At 47.7% G+C, this 25,110-nt stretch overlaps 2 protein-coding genes across 2 annotated transcripts; both read right to left on the bottom strand.

Annotated features, from left to right (window-relative positions):
• Positions 1-14,655: 14,655 nt before the first annotated feature.
• LOC109765019 (uncharacterized) lies at positions 14,656-17,451 on the bottom strand. The gene has a single exon (XM_020323812.1). It carries the CDS (start codon positions 17,449-17,451, stop codon positions 14,656-14,658), a length of 2,796 nt encoding a protein of 931 aa, XP_020179401.1.
• A 3,559-nt stretch (positions 17,452-21,010) lies between these two features.
• On the bottom strand, positions 21,011-21,739 carry LOC141025702 (uncharacterized). The gene has a single exon (XM_073501614.1). The coding sequence runs from the start codon at positions 21,737-21,739 to the stop codon at positions 21,011-21,013; it is 729 nt and encodes a 242-aa protein (XP_073357715.1).
• Between the last annotated feature and the right edge of the window lie 3,371 nt (positions 21,740-25,110).

The raw sequence follows: 25,110 nt of genomic DNA, 5'->3' as shown, positions 1-25,110 counted from the left end.
AATTTGCAAAATACTATCAGGACTAAGTTCATGATAAATTTAAGTTCAATTAATCATATTACTTAAGAACTCCCACTTAGATAGACATCTCTCTAATCATCTAAGTGATTATGTGATCCAAAGCAACTAAACCATGTCCGATTAACACGTGAGATGGAGTAGTTTCAATGGTGAACATCGCTATGTTGATCATATCTACTATATGATTCACGCTCGACCTTTCGGTCTCTGTGTTCCGAGGCCATATCTGTACATATGCTAGGCTCGTCAAGTTTAACCTGAGTATTCCGCGTGTGCAACTGTTTTGCACCCGTTGTATTTGAACGTAGAGCCTATCACACCCGATTAACACGTGGTGTCTCAGCACGAAGAACTTTCGCAATGGTGCATACTCAGGGAGAACACTTTTGTCTTGAAATTTTAGTGAGAGATCATCTTATAATGCTACCGTCAAACAAAGCAAGATAAGATGCATAAAGGATTAACATCACATGCAATCAATATAAGTGATATGATATGGCCATCATCATCTTGTGCTTGTGATCTCCATCTCCGAAGCACCATCATGATCACCATCGTCACCGGCTCGACACCTTGATCTCCATCGTAGTATCGTTGTCGTCTCGCCAACTTATTGCTTTTACGACTATCGCTACCGTTTAGTGATAAAGTAAAACTATTACATGGCGATAGCATCTCATACAATAAAGCGACAACCATATGGCTCCTGCCAGTTGCCGATAACTCGGTTACAAAACATGATCATCTCATACAACACATTATATCACATCATGTCTTGACCATATCACATCACAACATGCCCTGCAAAAACAAGTTAGACGACCTCTACTTTGTTGTTGCATGTTTTACGTGGCTGCTACGGGCTTAGCAAGAACCGTTCTTACCTACGCATCAAAACCACAACGATAGTTTGTCAAGTTGGTGCTGTTTTAACCTTCGCAAGGACCGGGCGTAGCCACACTCGGTTCAACTAAAGTGAGAGAGACAGACACCCGCCAATCACCTTTAAGCAACGAGTGCTCCGAATGGTGAAACCAGTCTCGCGTAAGCGTACGCGTAATGTCGGTCCGGGCCGCTTCATCTCACAATACCGCTGAACCAAAGTATGACATGCTGGTAAGCAGTATGACTTATATCGCCCACAACTCACTTGTGTTCTACTCGTGCAAAGCATCAACGCATAAAACCTGGCTCGGATGCCACTGTTGGGGAACGTAGTAATTTCAAAAAATTTCCTACGCACACGCAAGATCATGGTGATGCATAGCAACGAGAGGGGAGAGTGTTGTCCACGTACCCTCGTAGACTGACAGCGGAAGCGTTATCACAACGCGGTTGATGTAGTCGTACGTCTTCACGATCCGACCGATCAAGTACCGAACGTACGGCACCTCCGAGTTCTACACACGTTCAGCTCGATGACGTCCCTCGAACTCCGATCCAGCCGAGTGTTGAGGGAGAGTTTCGTCAGTACGACGGCGTGGTGACGATGATGATGTTCCACCGACGCAGGGCTTCGCCTAAGCTCCGCAACGGTATTATCAAGGTGTAATTTGGTGGAGGGGGGCACCGCACACGGCTAAGAGATCTCAAGGATCAATTGTTGTGTCTATGGGGTGCCCCCCTGCCCCCGTATATAAAGGAGCAAGGAGGAGGCAGCCGGCCAAGGGAGAGGCGCGCCAAAGGGGGGAGTCCTACTCCCACCGGGAGTAGGACTCCTCCTTTCCTTGTGGGAGTAGGAGAAGGGAAGGGGGAAGGAGAAAGAAGGAAGGGGGCGCCCCCCCTCCCTAGTCCAATTCGGACTAGCCCATGGGGAGGGGTGCGGCCACCCTTTGGGGTCTTTCTCTCCTTTCCCGAATGGCCCATTAAGGCCCAATACGAATTCCCGTAACTCTCCGGTACTCCGAAAAATACCCGAATCACTCGGAACCTTTCCGAAGTCCGAATATAGTCGTCCAATATATCGATCTTTACGTCTCGACCATTTCGAGACTCCTCGTCATGTCCCCGATCTCATCCGGGACTCCGAACTCCTTCGGTACATCAACATACATAAACTCATAATAAAACTGTCATCATAACTTTAAGTGTGCGGACCCTTCGGATCGAGAACTATGTAGACATGACCGAGACACCTCTCCGGTCAATAACCAATAGCGGGACCTGGATGCCCATATTGGCTCCCACATATTCTACGAAGATCTTTATCGGTCAGACCGCATAACAACATACGTTATTCCCTTTGTCATCGGTATGTTACTTGCCCGAGATTCGATCGTCGGTATCTCGATACCTAGTTCAATCTCGTTACCGGCAAGTCTCTTTACTCGTTCCGTAATACATCATCCCGTAACTAACTCATTAGTCACAATGCTTGCAAGGCTTATAGTGATGTGCATTACCGAGTGGGCCCAGAGATACCTCTCCGACAATCGAAGTGACAAATCCTAATCTCGAAATACGCCAACCCAACAAGTACCTTTGGAGACACCTGTAGAGCACCTTTATAATCACCCAGTTACGTTGTGACGTTTGGTAGCACACAAAGTGTTCCTCCGGTAAACGGGAGTTGCATAATCTCAGAGTCATAGGAACATGTATTAGTCATGAAGAAAGCAATAGCAACATACTAAACGATCGGGTGCTAAGCTAACGTAATGGGTCATGTCAATCACGTCATTTTCCTAATGAGGTGATCCCGTTAATCAAATGACAACTCATGTCTATGGCTAGGAAACATAACCATCTTTGATTAACGAGCTAGTCAAGTAGAGGCATACTAGTGACACTCTGTTTGTCTATGTATTCACACATGTATTATTTTTCCGGTTAATACAATTCTAGCATGAATAATAAACATTTATCATGATATAAGAAAATATATAATACTTTATTATTGCCTCTAGGGCATATTTCCTTCATTCATATAGCAGAAGATGGGCACCGGAGGGCCAACAGGGGGCCCACGAGGCAGGGGGCGCGCCAGGGGGTAGGGCGCGCCCCCCACCCTTGTGGCCAGGGTGTGGGGCCCCTCTGGTATTTCTTCCGCTCAGTATTTTTTATTATTTCCAAAAATAACTTTCGTGGAGTTTCAGGTCTTTTGGAGTTGTGCAGAATAGGTCTCTAATATTTTCTCCTTTTCCAGCCCAGAATTCCAGCTGCCGTCATTCTCCCTCCTTATGTAAACCTTGTAAAATAAGAGAGAATAGGCATAAGTATTATGACATAATGTGTAATAACAGCCCATAATGCAATAAATATCGATATGAAAGCATGATGCAAAATGGACGTATCAGCAATGACTAGGATCACCGAGCTTGAAGAGGAACTCAAGTCTACACGCGATGGATATGAGGAGGAAATCGCGATACTATTGGAGAAGAATGACGACCTGATAAAGAAGATCGGAGTTTTCATGGGAGACCCCGCGCCAGGCGGAAAAGACGACAATTCCACTTGCCCGAAGAACTACATCATCATCGACGACACCGACTCCGACCCCGACGATAGTGATGATGATTTTGAAGACGAAGCTGGAGCGGACATCATGGAGTCTTCCACCGATCAAAATTTCTAGATGACCACCATATGATTAGCAGTCTTTTCCCATGTATATAGTATAGTCCGAGCACTGTAACGATAGTTCTAGACCGATTGTATGCCCTTGCTTGATTGATTGGGTGATATGATTGTGTTTGTCTCATGTGCATATGGGTAGTGCTTTCTCACTAGACCTCATTCTATTCTAATCTCTCCCCTCTAAACCCATCAGATGCCTCCGAGACGTGACACCGGATTTGTCTTCCCACCTGAGATCACCCAGTTGATCCAGCAGCAGAATGCCTTAATGCAGATATTAGTCCAGAACCAAGGCAACAACAACAACAACCCTCCGCCACCACCACCAGTTGACAACTTAGCCCGTTTTCTGAGGCTGCAGCCGCCGGTGTTTTCCAGTAGCACCGAGCCAATAGTTGCTGATGACTGGCTACGCAAGATTGGAAGGGAGTTGACCACCGCAGGATGCACAGATGCTGAAAAGGTGCGTTTTGCCGCACACCAATTGGATGGACCCGCAGCATCATGGTGGGAGAATTACACAGCCACCTTCCCTATAGCCAACATCACTTGGGATCAATTTCAGCAAGCATTCCGCACAGCCCATGTCTCATGGAGCTATGAGCATGAAAAAGCGTGAGTTTCGCAACTTGCGCCAGGGAAATCGTACTGTGGCTCAGTACGTAGAGGAGTTTAGCAAGCTATCCCGTTATGCCCCTGATGATGTGGCCACAGACGCCGCGAAGCAGGAGAAGCTTATGGAAGGGCTGAACGATGAGATGAGTATGCAGTTGATGGTGGCAACATTTGCTAACTACCAGGAGTTGGTAGACAAGGCTCTTATGATGGAAGGGAAGCAGCAGCAGATTGAGAGCCGCAAGAGGAAGTATGGGCAAGGAAGGTACAACTCAGGAGCTCAGCAGAAGCCTCGTTTAACCCCGAACTCGGGAGGATTTACCCATAACCATGGAGGCCACACTCACAATGGAGGAAGTTCGCATAACCACAGTGGCCCCAAGAATGGGAACGGGAACGGAGCAAGCAACAATTAGAACCGCTCCAATCCAGCCACACCCGCCAAGAGAGACCTAAGTCACATTACTTGCTTCAAGTGCGGGAAGACTGGACACTATGCCACAGAGTGCCCTGAAGCGAAGAATGGAAATGGTAATGGGAGTGCTGGGAAGAAGCCCAATCCATTCAACAAAGGACAAGTGAACCACGTTAGCGTGGAGGAGGTTGAAGAGCAGCCAGACGCAGTTATTGGTAAGTTTTTGGTTAGCTCTTGTTCTTTTCGATACTGGTGCATCGCATTCATACATCTCAAGGGGATTTGTGGACAAGTTTAAGTTGCCAACCCAAGCCCTTAGGACACCCATGTTGGTAAGTTCACCTGGAGCAGAGTATATGGCCAGCCGATGGTGCGACCGGATACCCTTAACCATTGGTAGCCATGTTTTCCCATCAGACCTAATAATTTTGGAGTCACAAGGATTGGATGTGATATTAGGCATGGACTGGATGTCTAAGTATGGAGGAAGCATTGATTGTGCTAGTAAGTCAATTCTACTCACCACCCCGGAGGGAAAAAGGATCAAGTATGTATCTAGGCATGCTCCTAGGGGGACTCAAGCAAATTCTCTCACGGGAGTTGTTCAGGAGGAAGTGCCTGTTGTGAAGGATTACCCGGACATGTTTCCAGAGGAATTACCAGGCATGCCACCGGATCGAGACATTGAATTCTTGATAGAACTGTTGCCAGGCACCGGACCGATATCGAAGAGACCATACCGGATGCCCGCAAATGATCTAGAGGAGACCAAGAAGCAAATTGAGGAGTTGTTGGATAAAGGTTACATCCGACAAAGTTCATCACCATGGGGAGCCCCAGTGCTCTTGGTTGAGAAGAAGGATGGATCCCTAAGAATGGTTGTTGATTATCGCGCATTGAATGAAGTGACGATCAAGAACAAGTACCCACTGCCGATGATCAATGATTTGTTTGACCAGCTCCAAGGAGCTAAAGTGTTTTCGAAGATCGATTTGCAATCAGGATACCACCAGCTGAAGATTCGAGAAAAGGATATACCTAAAACAGCATTCACCACAAGGTACGGGTTATATGAGTATACGGTCATGTCATTTGGACTGACTAACGCCCCTGCCTATTTCATGAGTATGATGAATAAGGTGTTCATGGAATTCTTGGATAAGTTTGTGGTGGTGTTCATTGATGATATAATGGTATACTCGAAGAATGAAGAGGAGCACAAGGAGCATTTGCGTCTAGTTCTCGAGAAACTCAGGGAACATCAGTTGTATGCCAAGTTTAGCAAATGTGAATTTTGGTTGAAAGAAGTTGGATTCCTTGGACATGTTATATCAGGAGAAGGCATAGCAGTAGACCCCACCAAGGTTCAGTCAGTCACTGAGTGGTTGGCACCCACCTCAGTTAGCGAGATCCGCAGTTTTCTTGGACTCGCGGGATACTATCGGAGATTCATTGAGAATTTTTCCAAGATTGCGAAGCCCATGACGGAATTATTGAAGAAGAATACCAAATTCAAATGGACGGAAGAATGTGAGGCAAGTTTTCAGGAGTTGAAGAAACGTTTGACTACAGCCCCAGTGCTGATTCTGCCGGATATACGTAAGGACTTCCAAGTGTATTGTGATGCTTCCGCTTAGGACTTGGAGGTGTACTTATGCAAGACGGAAGAGCTGTTTCGTATGCATCTCGACAGCTTCGACCGCATGAGTTGAATTATGCTACGCATGATTTGGAGTTAGCAGCCATAGTGCATGCACTCAAGACTTGGAGACATTACCTTATTGGAAACCATTGTGATGTGTACACGGATCATAAGAGTTTGAAGTACATTTTCACACAAAAGGAGCTGAATCTCAGGCAGAGGAGATTGTTGGAACTTATAAAGGATTATGACATGAAGCTGCACTATCATCCAGGAAAGGCCAATGTCGTAGCAGACGCTTTGAGCCGGAAGAGTTATGCTAATACCCTCGTAAGCGGAGGGATGCCAAAGGAGTTAGCCGAGGATCTCAGGGAACTTCGTTTGGAGATAGTCCCTAGAGGTTTTGTTGCAGCATTGGAAGTACAGTCTACATTGTTGGGAAAGATTCGAGAAGCTCAGAAGGATGACAAAGAGATTGCAGAGATAAAGGAGAGAATGAGCAAAGGAAAGGCCAAAGGTTTTTGTGAGGATGAGCACGACACCTTATGGTTTGAGGACCGTGTTTATGTGCCCAACAACGCAGAGATCAGGAAGTTGATACTTCAGGAAGCTCATGACTCACCATACTCGATACACCCCGGAAACACCAAGATGTATTTGGATTTGAAGGACCGTTTCTGGTGGACTGGTATGAAGAAGGATATTGCCGAGTATGTAGCTATATGTGATGTATGTCACAGAGTAAAGGCCGAACATCAGAAGCCAGCAGGATTACTGCAGCCTATGCCGATACCCGAATGGAAGTGGGACAAACTTGGCATGGATTTTATCACCAGATTACCCAGGCCCTGATCGGGATATGATTCTATCTGGGTAGCAGTGGATCGGTTGACCAAAGTAGCTCACTTTATCCCAGTGAAAACCACATATACAAGTGCGAAGTTGGCCAAGATATATATGACCAGGATCGTATGTCTGCATGGAGTTCTGAGGACCATCATATCAGATAGAGGAACACAGTTTACTTCCAAGTTTTGGCATCAGCTGCACCAGACTTTGGGAACCAGGCTGGAGTTCAGTACAACTTTTCACCCGCAGACAGATGGACAGACCGAGAGAGTCAATCAGATTCTGGAGGACAAGTTGAGAGCTTGTACACTAGATTATGGATCTAGTTGGGATGACAATTTGTCGTACGCGGAGTTCTCATACAACAACAGCTATCAGGCCAGTTTGAAGATGGCACCGTTCGAAGCCCTGTATGGAAGAAGGTGCAGAACACCGCTGATATGGGATGAGGTTGGAGACCGTCAGTTGTTTGGACCAGATTTGATCAAGGAGTCTGAAGAGAAGGTTAAGTTGATTCGAGACAGATTGAAGGTAGCTCAGTCCAGGCAGAAGAGTTATGCAGATTCGAAATGCAAGGAGGTAACCTATGAAGTCGGAGACCGAGCATATCTTCGCGTATCACTGCTCCGAGGAGTTAAACGTTTTGGGGTGAAGGGGAAGTTAGCCCCAAGATTTGTAGGACCGTACCGTGTTTTGGAGCGTATGGGAGAGGTAGCCTACAAGTTGGAGTTACCTGAAGGACTGTCAGGAGTTCATGATGTGTTTCACGTATCTCAGTTGAAGAAGTGCCATGCAGAGATGGCCGATATACCGCTAAGAGATACAGTGCCCCTGGAAGCAATTCAGTTGGACAGTGATCTGACCAATGAGGAGAAACCGGTCAAGATTCTCAAGTTTGCTAGCCGAGTTACACGCAGCAAGGTTATCAAGTTTTGCAAAGTTCAGTGGAGCCACCATACCGAGGATGAAGCCACCTGGGAACGAGAGGATGATCTACGGAAAGACCACCCACACTTATTTTCTAGCCAACCCGAATCTCGAGGGCAAGATTCATCTTAAGGGGTGTAGGTTTGTAACATCCCAAATTTTCAATTTGGAATGTTATACATAGGTCATATCTGCATATCATATTTTATTGCATTTCGTTTCGGGATCCTCGAAATTCTAAGCAACTCAAGGACCCTCGGAGAGAGTTGGGGATTTCACCGTTTTCATATTTGAATTTTATCAAATATTGGAACAAGGGTCATTTGTTTTAATTATTTTTCTCTCCGAAAATATTTCATACCAAAATATATGAGAGGGGTAATATGACTTCCCCAAAATAATGAAATATTGGAGGACAAATATTTAAAAACAAATAAACATTTTTATTGCTATTTTATTTAAATTAGGAAAATATGCGTTTTTCAAAATTTCATTAGAGTCCTAAATAAATGTTCACCTTGTCCGGTAGATTTTTAGAGGATGGGGAAAATTTATTTCAGGATTTTTGGAGTCTGTTTAGTATTTCTTTTCCTTGTTTTTCAGCGACACGTTTTAAAAAAATGAACCGCCTTACCGGCCGTGTCCAGCTAGGACACTTAGCCGGCCGGCTTTATAAGCCGAGCCCGCGACCCCCGAGGCCCAGCCGCCCGCCCCCGAAACCGTAGCGCCGCCGCCGCCAGCAGCCGCCGCCGCGCCGCGCCGCCGCCGCCTCGCCTCCCGCCGCCGGAGCCGCGCCGCCGCCTCGCCCGCCCGCCGCCGGAGCCAGTCGCCGTCCTCTGTCTCGCCACCGCCGCCGACCTCGCCGAGGTAGCCGCCGCCGCCGCGCCGTTCGTCTTTTTTAGAAAACCGTTCGGTTTTTTTCTAACCCTAGATCTGTTTTTTAGATCGGTTCGTTCATTTTTTTCGGTTTAGTTATTTTGCGGACGTTCATCCATATGTTCGTTTTAACGAACGCCGTTCATCCGTTAGTCACAGACAGCGAACGTTCGTTCGTTAGCCTGTTCGTCGGTTTTTCTTTTTTTAGGGTTTTCCGTGATTATTTTCGATCGCGATTTCTGCCCTAATCTTCGTTCTAGTATAACTTTTCGCCCGTTTATCGGAATCTGGCGATTCAAGCGCCTAGATCTTCGTCTCGAAGTTCTCTTTCTGTTTAACCAACTTGAACAAGATTTTTGGTACTGTAAAATTTGACTTTAGTCCAGATTAGTAATCGGATCTTGTTTCTTCCGCAGTTTGAGTTTCGTTGCTCCGTTTGATTTGATTATTTTTGCAAACCGGAGTTCTTAAGTTGAACTTTCTGGTTAGATCTTCTCATTTGAGTCTTACCCGTGCATCTTTGCTTGATTGCTTATGTATTCTATTGTTTGTTTGCGATAGAATTCCCGGAGTGCGAAGCGTGCTACTACGAGTCTCTAGGTTTTGCGGATCGTCAGCAAGGCAAGTAACACTTTGATCATATCCCTTTATACCCAGTTTTTATGCATTAGTTACAATCCTCAAACACTGCATGATTAGGATGTGATTAGCTTGTGGGTATTGGGAAGTAGTTGATGAGGTAGAACCTATTACCTGTTTATTATCAAACCCTTGGGAGTTACTTCTACGTTATGCTTATATTGCTATGCTATGCTCGTAGACGTGGTTTGGGTGAGTGAATCCATGACAGATGTGAGATGATTATTTAATGGTTCAACTTAAGGTGGCAACTTTAATACACATCTGGGTGGATTGCTTGTTTGGGCACCTGGAGAATCCAGTGTTGTCCTAGGATATCCCGAGTACCCGTGTGATAATCCTACGGTCCGCCACCCAGGCTCTAAGGGATCTGTGATATTTCAGGCTAGAAACTTCCGTGTGCAGCCACAAGCTATTATGGGCTCTAGCATAGTGTAGTAAGTTGCATGACCTCTTCCAGTGGTAGGCTAGCAGATGTAGAGGGATGTAGGTTGGTACTGTCTACCCGGGGTTAGAGTGAATGTTTCTGAAAGACTGTGTCTCGGTCATCCGTTTCTCAAACACCATGAAGTGCGAGAAATCCAATGGAGGAGATCGAGTCTTGTGGGGAAAAGTGCGCAAACCTCTGCAGAGTGTACAATCTAATCATGGTTAGCCGTGTCCCCGGTTATGGACATCTTGAGTATCTAGTACTTGGATTATCATATGTATCTCATCACTCTAATTTAATTGGTTGGGTTAATAATTACATTAATTGGGATTGAGTTGGAGGAACCTTCTCAATGTTGTTTCAACTACCATGATCGTTAAATAAAATCTATTCCTTTGTTGTAGGGAAAAATTGGCTTTTTGCAAAAACTTATTAACCATAGAGCCTCCACCAGCCATATATGCATGTAGTGATAGCATTTATCTGTTCATTGCTCTACTGTGTTATATTGCCAGCATATTCCATGTGTTGACCCGTTTTCGGGCTGCAACGTATTATGTTGCAGACTTTTCAGACGACGAGTAAAGGTGCGATAGGTCGTTGTTGTGCATCTCAGCTATGCCATTGGAGTTGATGAACTCACTTATCTTCCAAGCCTTCCGTTGTTATCGTTTTAGATGGCCTTAAGCCATATTTATTGTAATACGTTCTCTTTTGAGACATTCGATGTAATAAGTGTGTGATTGCTACTCTGTTATAAATCCTTCGAGTACTATGTGTGTCAGCATTACCGATCCAGGGATGACACTGAAGCACAGAGGCTTGACCGTTTGAGGTCGGGTTGCTACATTCATATATTAATGAAACAATTCCACAAATATATTCTCATCGCCCCCGTCCTACTAACACTCAGATTGTGATTGCCTTAAGCTTGTGATCCCGTAGGTTCGGTAACTCATAGACATGAAAGAAACCGTTCGTTCAATGACCAACAACGGAACCATGGACGTCCATATCAATCCCTATGAGCATATGAATGATATTCGGTGAACCTTTGATTATCATGTGATGTTCACTTTGCTTCACGATACTTCACAAAACCCGGGATGCATCGGTATCCTCTTAAGTCATCACATGCTCACTATATCGATATCCTCGTTACCGGTTTTGTTCTTCTTTCTTATTGTCATGTTTCGGCATCCCCTGACTTAGTCACATGTGTCTGACCAGACGATGATGGATGTCGTCACACCAAAAGGGACCTAAGAATTTCTTTTGTAAATCTTTATAGAGTTTTAGATAGATATGCATGTTTTTGGAGTTATACCAAATCGACTGCATTTTAATCTTACAAAATAGTTCAAATGTGTTATTGGCTCTGTCTAGGGCACATCTAGATGTGCCCTAGTTATTGCACGTCTGAGTGACTCAGTCAATCATAAAAATGATAAAAAATCTGCACAAATCTTCGCGTAAAATCAATGACATGAGACTTAGATGTTCACTAGCACATCTAGATGTCCATTAGCAAAATGGTACTTTAATTTACATGTTTCCTACCCATAAAAATCTTGAGTACTTGGTCAACTCCTAAGAAAAAGATCGTGTTCAAAATACAAAAGCAGAAGTTCAACAAACACCAACCATATAGTTTTTTGACTTATATGTATTGTATCATGTCTTTTCATTTTATCAAGAATGTTATCAGATAAACTAATGCATTTCAGAAAAAATATTAGACTAATATAACAGAGGATGTATGTTTTTATATTTTAGGAAACATTAAATTGAAAAAGGAGCATTTATATGAATAAATAACTTATTTTTATCAGCGCTGCATCTCTAGCCACTGTCGCGGGTATGAGTCCCACGCCATGCAACTTATTTTTATCGCGCAAGGGTTTTGTCAACTTGAAAAACAAACCACAGCCACACGCCCACCACCCACGCCGCACGAGTAGCCCATCGGAACCGCCAGGAGAACCTCCCACCACACGATACACATCTGACGACAACTAGTACATTCAGTGTTCTTGCAAAAAGGAAGTGGTTTGCCAGTTACAATTATCATTTGTCTATTTGCTTTGCATCAAGATTTGCCGTCCATATGGTCCATTTATTGTGTTATAAGATATTTGGCCCACGTGGTAACAAACGGGCACATACCTAATACAAGTACAAAAAATTGTTGGTGGCCTTGCCACAAGGTTGTTCTTGCTGTTCCCCCTTTATGCTTGGTCCTTGTCTCTTTCTTCGTTCATTTCCCTCATCAAGCTCCGACACAGTCCCTGGTTAATCAGAACAAGGAATCCCTGATTAACACAAACACTTGTCCCAAAATTGAACATAACTTTGTCTTGGAAAAAGAGATTCAAACGGAAGAACTGGCTCATGGACTAACCTCTCACTTGAGTTGTGTCTAGGGAGAATTCCTGGGTGGGTAGGGCAAGTCGTAACACCAACCATTTCTGACGTCGTTGAACGCTAAGGGCACGTCTTTGTAAATCCCATATGTAATATCCAGTACCACAACCTGTCCCCCGAATGGACTGACACCTTTTCAAATCCAGTATCGATAAGCTGGCAACCTTCGGCTGGACCATCAAATTCCTTGAACAAACTCCATGCGCAGCAGTTGAGTTTAGCCCATAGATCCTTATCTTGTTATTTGCTATCATTGCTAGACAAACTTCCCGGTTGCGTGAAGTCGACGGGTCTGATCATCAGGTACCTTCCACAATATAGCGCCATATAACCCCTTATATATGGGGCTATATTGTGGAGTGCCACAAAACAACTTTATTTTATTATTTTATAGATTTCTCTAAATACTACATATTTAATTTAGCCTTGCATAATATCTCAACAAACATTACATCATATTTTCATATTGTAACGACCCCCCCCCCCCCCCCCTATAACGCTATATTGTGGAGTGCCACAAAACAACTTTATTTTATTATTTTATAGATTTCTCTAAATACTACATATTTAATTTAGCCTTGCATAATGTCTCAACAAACATTACATCATATTTTCATATTGTAACGACCCCCCCCCCCCCCCCCCACATATAACGCTATATTGTGGAGTGCCACAAAACAAGTTTATTTTATTATTTTATAGATTTCTCTAAATACTACATATTTAATTTAGCCTTGCATAATATCTCAACAAACATTACATCATATTTTCATATCGGAACGACCCCCCCCCCCCCCCCGCCCCCACCCCGCTCCACACGCACCCTCCTACCTCTCTATACCAAACAAGGACTAAGTGGACTGCAAATCACAATAATGTATCATCTCATCATCCCATTCTCTTTTGCACCAAATTAACCCTTGTTGTGTGTGTTTTCCCACACACCATATAACTTTTAACTTCCAACTGCAAAATTTAATTTCCCAGAGTACAACCAAAACCAAAACATCAGTGATAGATATTGCGTGCCTTTCAAATTCAGAGGTGTGGAAGCCTCTTTGATTTGCAAGATTTTAAAAACACAGGAAAATAAAAAACATAGGATTGCAATGCCAGGCTCATGTTTTTTTTATTGCATCATGTATGAAAAGCAAAGGATTTTTTTAGGGGTTTGAGGTGGACGTTAATAAAATTCCGAAGGAATGCGGACAAAGGAATCCTTAAAAAAACCTTTTGCGGGAAACTTAGAGCTTTATTCAATCATCAATAGCTCCAGCGAGAACGCTGGTCAAGAGGAAACAGGGCGGGGAGGGGGCGGGGGTCCATCCAACATCCCGTCACCTCCAGTGTACAAGCATGTTTTGCACACAGGTGGGAGGAGGTGTTAGCATTTCTCATTACATGTTGACTAATAAAAGAAGAAAAAGATGAAGATAGCTCTTCAATTTCTAGAAGTAACGGTGCTACCAGTGAGCGCGAAAAGCGGCGCGAGTCCCAGAGGTTTACAACCTCTAAGCAGTCCACTTCCATCACCACTCGTGGAAATCCTCGAAGATTAGCAAAAATGACACCATCTCGCAGAGCTAAAGCCTCAGCGATAAGTGGGTCAGTGAAGTCTGGGTACGGCTTGCTCCAAACCGCTAAAAAAGCGGTAGGAGTTCTTGCAATCCCTCCTGGCCCACTTTTATGTTGAAGACTAGAGACACTAGCATCACAATTGATCTTCACCCAATTCATATCGGGTGTTCACCAACCAAATCCAGGTAAGATCCTCGCATGCTGAACCGGGATTTCTACCAAAGCTAGGGCTTCCCTTGTTCTCCTCATAGACTGAATCAGGTCTATACTCGCCTTGTCATGCGTGATATTATTCCGTGAAATCCAAATCGCCCACATAACAGTGACAATCTTGGCCCGATCAATCTCTGCAATTCGTGAGTCGCATAAAATATCCTTGCACCAAGTGTTTGGATGATTAGAGGGTAGAATTAAAGCATAATTGTGTATATGGCATATGCAACCTGCAAAACACAATGTCTAGCTGGTGTGAAATGCCATCAACTTCCCCTCATGCGCTACATGATCAACCAAACTGGGCATACAAAGTTTGGTTTTATTGAGTTGCAATTTCAACTTGCTGCCCCATATTATGACAGTTAAGCAAGAACCAAGTAGCTAGTGTACCATCTTTATTTTTTCATTCATGTTCAGCTGTGAATCTGATGGCCTCCATCCACCTTAACTAGGCTTCAGTTCAGAATGCCACTGAATGAGACCCTTGAGCAGCGCCACGGCAGCCTCCTTGTCCAGATTCTTGTTAGTGTCACGGCACGCGAACGACTGGACGCAGTTCGGGCACCCGTCGGAGTTGTGGCAGCCGCACGCCGACACGAGCTCTAGCGCCGCCACGAGGAGGTCCCCGAAGAGCGTCCTCGCCTGCGACGCCAGCCCGATGCCGCCGGGGTGCTTGTCATACAGCAAGATCCTGTCGGGGACGACCACGCGGTCGTCATCGCGCTTGCGCGTCTCCTGGGGATCCACGCACTCCGTGCCGAGATCGCCGGAGCCGCACATCATGTGCAGCGGCAGTATGCTGAGGATGGCGTGCGCGGCACCGTGTAGCCCGCCCCGGAACCACAGCTTGCTCTGCTCGATCGACGCCCAGACCGTCTGGGGGATCGTCGCCCAGACGGCCTGGGTGTCGAAGGAGTAGGAGGGGAGGTGGAGAGGGATGACGTCGGACACCTGGTCGGTCGTTTTGAATATCCGGCGGTAGCCGACCCACCGCGTGGTCACCGTGCACTCGTCGGCGCGGACGCCGCTAGGGTCGGCGGGGGCGGCAACGTCGATGTCGGTGTAGTCTTCGGTCTTGGTGTGGTAGCAAAGCTCCGACATGCTGATGCCGCAGTAGGCCGTCCTGGACGAGAGGTCGAGCCGGTCGACCAGGTAGCTCACGCCCTGGTGCATGTACACCGCGCCCTCGTGCACCTGGAAGAAGGCCTTGCTCTGCTCGATCTCCTCCAGCACTCGCTTGCTCGCCGTCTCCGTCACCGTGAATTTTCCGTGCTCGATCGCGCGGATGCTCACCGACTGCGACGGCCGCCTGACCGGGCCGGCGTACTTCCACGTGTTACCGCCGGTTGGATTGATGGTGAGGATTCCTTTATCTTTCAAGAACGTGATGGCGTCGTTCATGGTGGAGCCAAAGTAGGGCTCGTCGCGGTCGGATCGGAGCTGGTTCTCGACGGCGGCGCAGGCGAGGTGCTGCCGGAGGACCTTCTGGTTCTGCGCGTCGACGTGACAGCGCTCGATCGGCTTGCCGAAGAGCTTGTCGGGGTAGTTCATGAAGTACTGGTCCACGGCGCCGTCGAAGGCGACGTAGACGGCGATGGAGTCCTTGGATCGCCGGCCCGACCTGCCGGCTTGCTGCCAAAGGCTGGCAATGCTGCCGGGGAAGCCGAGGTGGAGCGTGGCGTCGACGTGGCCGACGTCGATGCCCAGCTCCAGCGCGTTCGTGGCCGCCACGCCGCGGAGCCGCCCGCTGAACAGGTCCGCCTCGATCTTCCGCCGGTCGCTTGCCACATACCCGCCCCGGTACACGCACACGGAGCTCGCCAGCTCCGGCGCCGCCGGCACGGCCTCTTCGAGCACCTCGCGCGCCGCCGCCAGCACCTGCTCGCACAGCTTCCTCGTCTTGCAGAAGGCGATGCACCGCAGCCCGTGCTGCACCATCTCGGCCACCAGCCGGGACACCTCCGTCACCGGCGACTTTGAGGCCGACGAGGAGTTCCAGAGGACGAAGTGCTTGACGCCGCGCGGGCTGCCGTCCTGGTCCACCAGCTCCATCTCGTCCACCCCGGCGAGCTCCATGACGTGCTCGCGCGGGTTGGCCAGCGTGGCGGTGCAGAACACGAAGATGAGGCGGCGGCCGTAGACGTCGGCGCAGAGACGACGGAGGCGTCGCAGCACGAGCGCGGCTTGGCAGCCGAACGCGCCGCGGTACGTGTGCGCCTCGTCGACGACGACGTGGGCGAGGCCGGAGAGTATGCGCCGGAACTGGCCGTGGCAGGGGAGGATGGAGGCGTGCAGCATGTCCGGGTTGGTGATGAGCACCCTCGCTTGCTGCCTGATCCTCGCGCGGTCCTGCACCGGCGTGTCGCCGTCGTATATCTCAACGCCAAAGTCACCAGCGCCGGCGAGGAGGAGCGCGGCCTTCATCTGCAGCAGCGCCTTGAGCTGGTCCTGCGCCAGGGCCTTGGTCGGGAACACGTAGAGCGCGCACGCCGCCGGGGAGGAGACTACGGACTCCAGCACGGGGACGTTGTAGCAGAGCGACTTGCCGCTGGACGTGGAGGTGGACACCACGACGTGCTTGCCGGCGACGGCGGCGCGCACGGCCTGCGCCTGGTGCGCGTACAGCCTCGTCACGCCGGTGCTCCGGAGGCAGCTCCTCATTGCGTCTGTAAAGCGGTGAAGTAGGTCGTCGTCGGCGAACGTGGCCTCGCTGCCGGGCATCCGCTCGACGTGCGCGATCTGGCCGTGCTTCCCGAGCCCTCGCCGGAGGTGCTCCACCATCTGCGCCGGGTCCAGCGGCTCCGTGCCGCCGCAATGGTTGCTGCACGAGGAAGAGGACGGTCTCGCCACCTTATTCGGCGCGTACACGTCGTCGTCGCCGCCGCCACTCCATGAACCCGGAAGCTTCCTCCTTGTGCCGGCCGCCGCCCACGGCGAGGAAGAGAAAGCGTGGCGGCCGAACGGAGCGGGCGTGGTGGGCTTGGCGGTGAAGGGGATGAGGGAGACGAAGTCGCCGGCGTAGATGGGGAGGTTGCCGACCTTGGCCTGGGGGAGGAGCTTGGCGCCCTTGAGGAAGAGGTGGAACGTGGGGGCGCCGGCCGGGGGAGGGAAGTTGGAGGCGCGGAGGGCGGCCTTGAGGTCGTCGACGGAGCAGGCGGCAGCCAGCCGCACGGTCGTGGTGCGGCCGTCCAGGGACCGCACGGGGATCGCCTTCGTTTCCTGCTGCTGCCGCTGCGCCATTGCCGCCGCCGACGAGGTGTGATGATCGGCAGATCGCGCCGTACTGTATTTGTGCCGAGGAAGTTTCCGGGTCGACCGGGATTCGGCGCGAGATTTTGCGGGCCGAGTTTTATCTCAATCAGCGTGGGAAATAATCTTTTGAAATATATGTGTCTAAAAAAAATCTTTTGAAATATATGTGTTTTACAGCTCTGAAAAACAAAAATGGTCACCCAACGCGTGAACTGGTGCCCATGTTAGAGGGAACTAGTCCCATGTGATATCTACTCCAAATTCTAATACAAAATTGGATCATTTAAATTTTTAGAAATTATGGAAACACAATCCCGCATGTAAAGAATGAGCACTCGTATCGGCATGCAAAATTTAACTAGAGTTAATTACACCCGCGGTCCAACAACCTGCTCGGAATTAACAGATTCATACATAGACTTGAAAACCCCACAAAACTCATACACGAACTTGTTTGATGTAACAGCTGACTACAAAACAGCCCCGCATGTTACACATCGGCTGCCACGTCGCATCTGGATTTTTGCACAAACTCCCCATCTCACACAGAAATAATAGAGCATCTTTCCCCGCAAAAAAACAAAAACAAAACAAAAGCACGTCCAACCCACGGTACAAGAAGGGTCCACTCCTCACTCCGTCGCCCTCTGCTCATCCCATAAAACCCAACCAAGTGGAGTTTGAGCACCCAGGCAAAACATTTTTTACCAAATCTTTTTTGGGATCATAATCGTACATAATATGCTTACAGACTTTTAACCTTTTTTTATGATGAAGAGAGAGCATAGAAATTTATTTCTGTGCAAGACATGACATCACATAACATCAAAAGGGCATAGTGGGATTTCTTCAGCATATAACAGATCAATTAATGCAACTAACAGGTTCGGTACATCAAAAGGGCATACAGATTCAGATTCAATGCAAATAGTTTCAAAAGGGCATAACATCTAAAGTTCATTCATGAACTACCGGAGCAGAACAACAGTTCATTGATGATAAACTAGTACACAAAGCTACTCTTCCTGTTGCATATGTGGTGCATGCTGAGATAGAGGGATTTCTTCAGCATTCATGTCTGCATTAGGGTCAGGGGTATGTGCAGTTCTTCCCGTAGCACCATCATTTCCAAACATCGGGTCGTAAAGTGGCTCCTCTTCTACTATACCTCTTCCTCTACCTCTTCCAGCAGTTCTTCCCCTGCCAGCACCTCTTGTTCCAGTGTTTGAATTTTTTTTTCTTTGTCTCTTATTTCCTCGGACAACACCAGAACTTGTGCCTGGCTCATCTGTTTTAGCATGTACATCAGTGCTTCCCCTCCCTCTGCCACTTCCTCTTGCTGCACCTCGGCCAGTGTTGGTAGCAGTTGTAGCTCTCACTCTGTGGAATTTTTTTTTTGAAACGAAGGCAAAAGATTTGCCTCTTCAATTAAATAAGGGAGAGAATAGTTTAGAGTTTTTTACAACGCACTCACAAATGCGGCATGGCAATTACTCGGACACTATTATGTTCCCTAGTTTCTTTGCACCGGCGGTCACCCATAGTTTTGCATCTTCTAAAATGTTGGTAAGAAGAATCGCCGGCGGTGCGCTTTTGTGGCGGAAAACGCGGGCGTTTCTCTCGTTCCAAATTACCCAATAAACGAGCATGGTAAGGGAGGCCATTGCGTCTCGGTTAGGAATATTATTGTCGGTTCTTTTTTGCCACCACGCGTTGACGGTTTCATCCAAGTGCCACTCGGAGGTGTCCATGTGTGCAAGTCCAAGCTGCTCTATGATCAATCTCCAAAGCCTAAGCGTGTAGCGACACTTGAAGAAGAGATGTGTCCCCGTTTCTTGTTCCCTCTTGCAAAGCGGGCAAAGGCCACAGTTTTGCCAACCACGCTTCTCCAGACGATTGGCTGTCCAAATCCTATCTTGCAAGGCCAACCAAGCAAAGAATTTAATCTTCGGAGGTGCCCAAGCCTTCCAAACCATACGGTCCAAGGGGGATAGGGTCAAGCCAAGAAACTGAGCCTTGTAGGCGGAGCTCGCCGTGTATATCCCGTCGTTCGCATGCTTCCAAATGATATCATCTTCCGCTTGCATATCAAGGTGGAAGTCATGCAAGAGCATCCAAAGGTTGAAGAATTCCGAGATGTGGTTGACAGAGATAGTGGTGCCTTGCTTTATTTTGAGGATCCAAGCATTCTCCTTGAGAGCCTCGCGCACCCTCCAATTCTTTCTTGTCGAGGCCTCAAAAATTAGCGGTGCAATGTCCTTGGGCATACGACCAAGAAGCCAAGGGGAGTCCCAAAAAGGCGTTTTGGCGCCATCCCCGACGGTGATAGTCGTAGATGCATAGAAGAACTCACGGTCCTCTACGGTGCAGGGGTTGCCAAGGCCAACCCAAAGTTTTCTGGGCTCCTTCCATTCAAACCATAGCCATCGTAACCGCAAGGCCCTTGCGAACTTTTCAGTATTGAGCACTCCAAGGCCACCGTACTCCTTTGGTCTGCAAACCGCATTCCAGTTGACCTTACATTTGGCTCCCGTGGTCTTTTCCGCACCCGACCAAAGGAAAGCCCTCTCAATCTTGTTGAGGTTATCCAGCGTGCTAGAGGGCACGATGAGAGGTGTGATCGAGAACACCGCTTGGGAGGAAATGACCGACTTGACAAGGGTCGTTCGCCCAATAGGAGTGATGTTTTGGCCTTCCCAAGTGACGAGTTTTCCGGCCGCCTTGTCGACAAGGTATTGGAAGTCCACTGCCTTCAACTGCCACACCGAAAGCGGAAGGCCCAAGTATTTCACCGGAAAGGAGGCTTGGGTCACCGGCATACTTGTGAGGATGCGCTCAAGATCAAGATGGTTGCAACGAATTGGTACGACCGAGCTTTTCTGGAAGTTGGTGCATAGGCCCGTCACGTCACCGAAGCCCCGCAAGATAGCAGCAAGATTGTCAATGTCCCTCTTGATTGGCGCCACGAAGACCGCCGCATCGTCCGCATATAGGGAGGTTCTCATGATGGCACCCCGACCGCGAAGCTTGTGAAGAAGCCCTTTCCGAGTGGCTAGGTCCAGAATCTTATGCAAGGGATCAATCGCCAGGACAAAAAGGAGGGGGGATAGGGGGTCCCCCTGCCGGAATCCACTCCCATGCAAGATCGGAGGGCCGGGCACGCCGTTTAATAGGATTCCTGACGAAGATGAGGATAGAAGCGCCGCAATCCAAGCCCTAAATTTAGGGGGGAACCCCAAATGTTGCATAAGCTCGAGAATGTATCCCCACTTGACCGAGTTGAAGGCCTTTTTTATATCCAGCTTGAAGAGGAGGGCGGGAGATTTTCACTTATGCAGACGCCGGGCAAGATTCCGGACGTACATGAAATTGTCTTGGATGCTTCGTCTCTTGATGAAGGCACTTTGAGCGTTGGAGACAAGGTCATCCATGTGGGGAGCAAGACGAAGCGAGAGAACTTTGGCAATAATTTTGGCGACGGCATGGATAAGGCTAATAGGCCTATAATCAGAGATGCCTTCTGCCCCATCCTTTTTTGGCAGGAGGATCACATTGGCGGAGTTGACCCACTGCAGGTGGAGGTATGTAGGGAGTCGAAGCGCTGAACAGCCCTCATGACAGTGTGTTTGATAATTCCCCAACACTTCTTGAAAAAAATCCCTGTGAAGCCATCTGGACCGGGCGCCTTATCCCCAGGCATTTCTTTAATGGCAGCCCAAACCTCCTCCTCAGAGATGGTGTCGTCGAGACCTTGCAAATCATGAGGCTCGACACGAAGCTCCTCCCAATTGAAATCTCTGCTGCTCATGCTTCCCCTCCCCATGACCTCAGAGAAGGGGTCATGAACTAGCTTCTCTTTCTCTGTGTGCTCGGTCACCCAACCATTAGCATGCTTGATCCGATGAATGTGATTCTTGTGCCTACGGGCGTTAATGCGGTGGTGGAAGAATTTGGTGTTGGCGTCGCCCTCTCTCAAGTTGGCGATCCTGGCGCATTGGCGCTTCCTCGTCCGCTCAAGCACCGCCAGACTAATAACCCTCTGCTTGAGCCTGGAGCGAAGGTTGCGCTCCTCCGGGGAGAGAGATCTTTCCTCTTGAGCAATATCCAACCGAAGGATGATGAGGAGTGCAGCATGAAGTTGAACCTTGGCACTGGAGAATAACTTCTTGCTCCATTCGGACAGTCGCAACGCGGTTGTTTTGAGCTTATTGTGCAGAATGAGAAATGGCTCCGTGTGACTCACACGCTCATCCCATGCCTTTTGAACCACCTCCATGAAACCGGGCAAAGAAACCCAGAAGTTCTCGAATTTGAAAGACCGTGGTCTTCTCGGCCCCTTGTCATCGGCAAGCAAAAGGGGACAATGGTCGGACAGGGAAGACGACAAAGCATGCAACACATGCGTGTTGAAAGTCATGTCCCAGTCCGCGTTGCAAAAGAAGGAGTCCAGCTTGCATAAAGTTGGGTTGTCCCGGTCGTTGCTCCAAGTAAAGCGCCTATTTTGAAGGTGGATTTCCTTCAGCTCACACGATTGCAGAGTTGCATGGAACCGGTTGATCCTACTTCGATTCACATTTCTCTTATTAATGTCACGTGCACGGTAGATTTGGTTGAAGTCTCCAAAGGCCAGCCAAGCAACACCTGCCGTTGGCTTGTGGGAGACCAGCTCGGCAAAGAAAGAATCCTTGCTAGCAGAGTCAGAGAGGCCGTAGACGGATGTTAACTTGAAACAGACGTCGTTTGCACGGATTCGAACGTTGCCAGAGAGGCAAAAGGCTGAAGTTGTGATGTCAGTGATCGTAAGAAGACTGTCATCCCACAGCAAGAGAATCCCTCCTCTAGTTCCCGTCGCCGGTCATTGCGCAAAGTTTTTGAGCCTGTTACCACCCAGGAAGGAAGCAATAAATATATCTACATTATCGAGCTTCGTCTCTTGCAAACACACGATTTGGCACGAGGAGGCAGCGATCGTGGCACTGACTGTTGCTTCTATCAGGGCAATTTAAGCCCCTCACGTTCCAGCTTAGAGTGTTGATGGAAGGCATCATCATGGATCACGGGGAACATCACTGTGGAATTGAGTCTCTGGCATCGACTACAAAGCTTGATTCTTCTGGTAATGGACCAGGTGCACTCCAGCCGCTCAGATATGCTCTCTCTCTCTCTCCTGTGGTGTAATGCAGAAAGAGCTTGTTATTCTTCGATCATAACAAGCTAGTATTACAACATGTAATGCAGATCATGGCGTGGCTATCGTTCAGATCAACGTGACAAAACCAACACCGTAGTCATTCGGAGTGACCGTGGGCAGGCTATAGCCGGTGAATCTTGGTTACTTGAGCATCAGCTGAGCGCTACTACAGCAGAGGCAGTGGCCTTACACAATGGGCTGGAGTTAGTGAAGAATATGGGTTGTTGTCCGGTGATCGTGGAATCTGATTCAATGGAATTAATTCAAGCATGTAATGGGTTAACAGAGGTATGGAGCCCGTACACAGCAATTTTAGTCGACTGTTTCAAAGGGTTCGGAGAATTGGTGGTATTTCTTTCCTGCATCATTATCCGCGCACGGGGGGCCAACATGGCGGGGCATAATCTTGCTAGATATACCTTTGATTCAGTTATATATTCATGTAGCTTGGGAGGTTGACATTATGTGCAAGTGCATACGTACCCAAGATAGGTAGAAGAACATAGTGGGACAAAATTATTAGCAAAACAAAGTAGTTGGAGATATTTACCTAGCTTGTTTGCCTAAATCCCATCCACACGACGCTTCATTAGCGTGATCCTGGCAGGCTGGCAACCATGGCATGGAGTCGAAGAGGACACCACTGGTGATGGTATAGACCGAGGGGGTTCCGAGATGGCACCGGTGCGAGGAGGCCACGCAGAGGCACTGACGGGAGAGAGTGGTACATCCTATATATGGAGACATGGCGCCTGTTTCTGAGAATGGATCAGGCGACACTACTACTACCAACCTTACGATAGAAGCTTTAGTACATTTGACGTGTCTGAGAAACAAAAAAGACACAAATTTGCAGGGTACTTGTAGGGGAAACCAAAGTGCAACCGGATGATCAAAATTAATTGGTCAATTAGAGTGAGCTTACACTGAGCTTTGAGTTCACCCACTAGTAGAAAAAGGGTCAAATGTCAAGCACATTAGTGCCGGTTTGCTTTTGAGCCGGCACTAATGTGTGCATTAGTGCCGGTTCCAACGGCTAGCCGGCCGCTTTCATTAGTACCGGTTCGTGGCCGACCTTTAGCACCGGTTCGTGCCACGGACCGGTACTAAAGTGAGTGGTGGCAGGATGTTGTCAGTCCGGGGCCCCTCCAGCACCTTTAGTACCGGTTCGTGGCACGAACCAGTGCTAAAGGTCGTCCTACATAAACCCTTCGTCCACCCGAGCTCGCTCTGTTTTTCCCCTTTCCCCTCTCCTCTCTGTTCTTCCCCTCTTCCTCTCGAGCTCATCACACATTTTGCCCAAAATTTGTCAAGATTTGAAGGCCCCCATCCATTCAAATGATCACAAAGGTTAGCAACTTTGTCCTTTCATCTCTCATTGCTAGATTAGCTCTTGCAATGCTTTGTATAGTGATTAATTTATGAGTTTAGTAATTTGGGAGGAAATATATGTGCTAGTATTTGATTTATATGCAATTTGAGGTCAAAAATAACACTTAGTTTGCATATGTAGGTGTGGTTTACTTAGTGCCTTCTAAATCTCCGTCGTAACCACAGTCGATCGCCCCCACCGTTCCGTCGCCGGCACCACCTTGTGGCGAGCCTCTTGTTCATGAATGTTTTACATTACCAAATTGATGTTTGTGTGATTTGGATATATAGTTACTCGTATAATTATCTTACCCGTACGTTGTTTGTTATACATAGTGACATGGTTTTGATATCCGTCCCCGTCGGCCCTCGTCCTTGTTATGATTCGGATGTGGTATATTCTCTTTTAAAACTAGTTGTTGCATTTCGTGTTTATGACAAATTATGCCCATCAAGTTGACATAGATATTTTTGTCTAGGAGGTTTGTGAACCGGAAATTCCAACCGACCCTATTGTCGAGAGGTTAAATTTAGTTGAAAGAGAAAACGAGTATTTGAAAGAAAAATTGAAAAGATTTGAGGGGGAGAAGATGGAATTGGAGTTGCATGTTGCCGATGTCGTCGATGATCACAAGATCAAGATGGAGAAAATGCGCTTGAAGATTAGAAAGATTAGAAAATATGCCATTGATAGTGAGGCTTGGTATCATTATGCCGTTGGATCAATTGTTACCTTTAGTTGCGATCTTGATCGCATTTGTTGTTGCATTTAAATGCTTTAGTTAGAAAGTTATTTGTTTGTTGCATTTAAGTCTTGTATGAACTTTATGATGAACTTGTATTAATTTGGTCTTTTCGGTGTTGTGTAATGAAGATGAGCCGACAATGGATGTACGATGACCGATGCTCTCCCAAGTTCATTAATGGCGTGCAAACTTTTCTGCTTGCGGCTGAGGCAAACAAGCGGGCGGATGGTTTTATGCTTTGTCCATGTTTAGTCTGTAAGAATGATCACAATTACTCTACGTCAAGAACCATTCACGTCCACCTGTTTAAGTCCGGTTTCATGCCCCACTATAATGTTT

This window comes from Aegilops tauschii, chromosome 6, assembly GCF_002575655.3.
Source record: "Aegilops tauschii subsp. strangulata cultivar AL8/78 chromosome 6, Aet v6.0, whole genome shotgun sequence".
Classification (NCBI taxonomy): Eukaryota; Viridiplantae; Streptophyta; class Magnoliopsida; order Poales; family Poaceae; genus Aegilops; species Aegilops tauschii.
This window is presented reverse-complemented; position numbering and strand designations above follow the sequence as displayed.

Bases quoted from the DNA above. Each gene is read 5' to 3' on its own strand.
- LOC109765019 (XM_020323812.1), bottom strand. From the start codon at position 17,451: ATGGCGCAGCGGCAGCAGCAGGAAACGAAGGCGATCCCCGTGCGGTCC.
- LOC141025702 (XM_073501614.1), bottom strand. From the start codon at position 21,739: ATGGAGGTGGTTCAAAAGGCATGGGATGAGCGTGTGAGTCACACGGAG.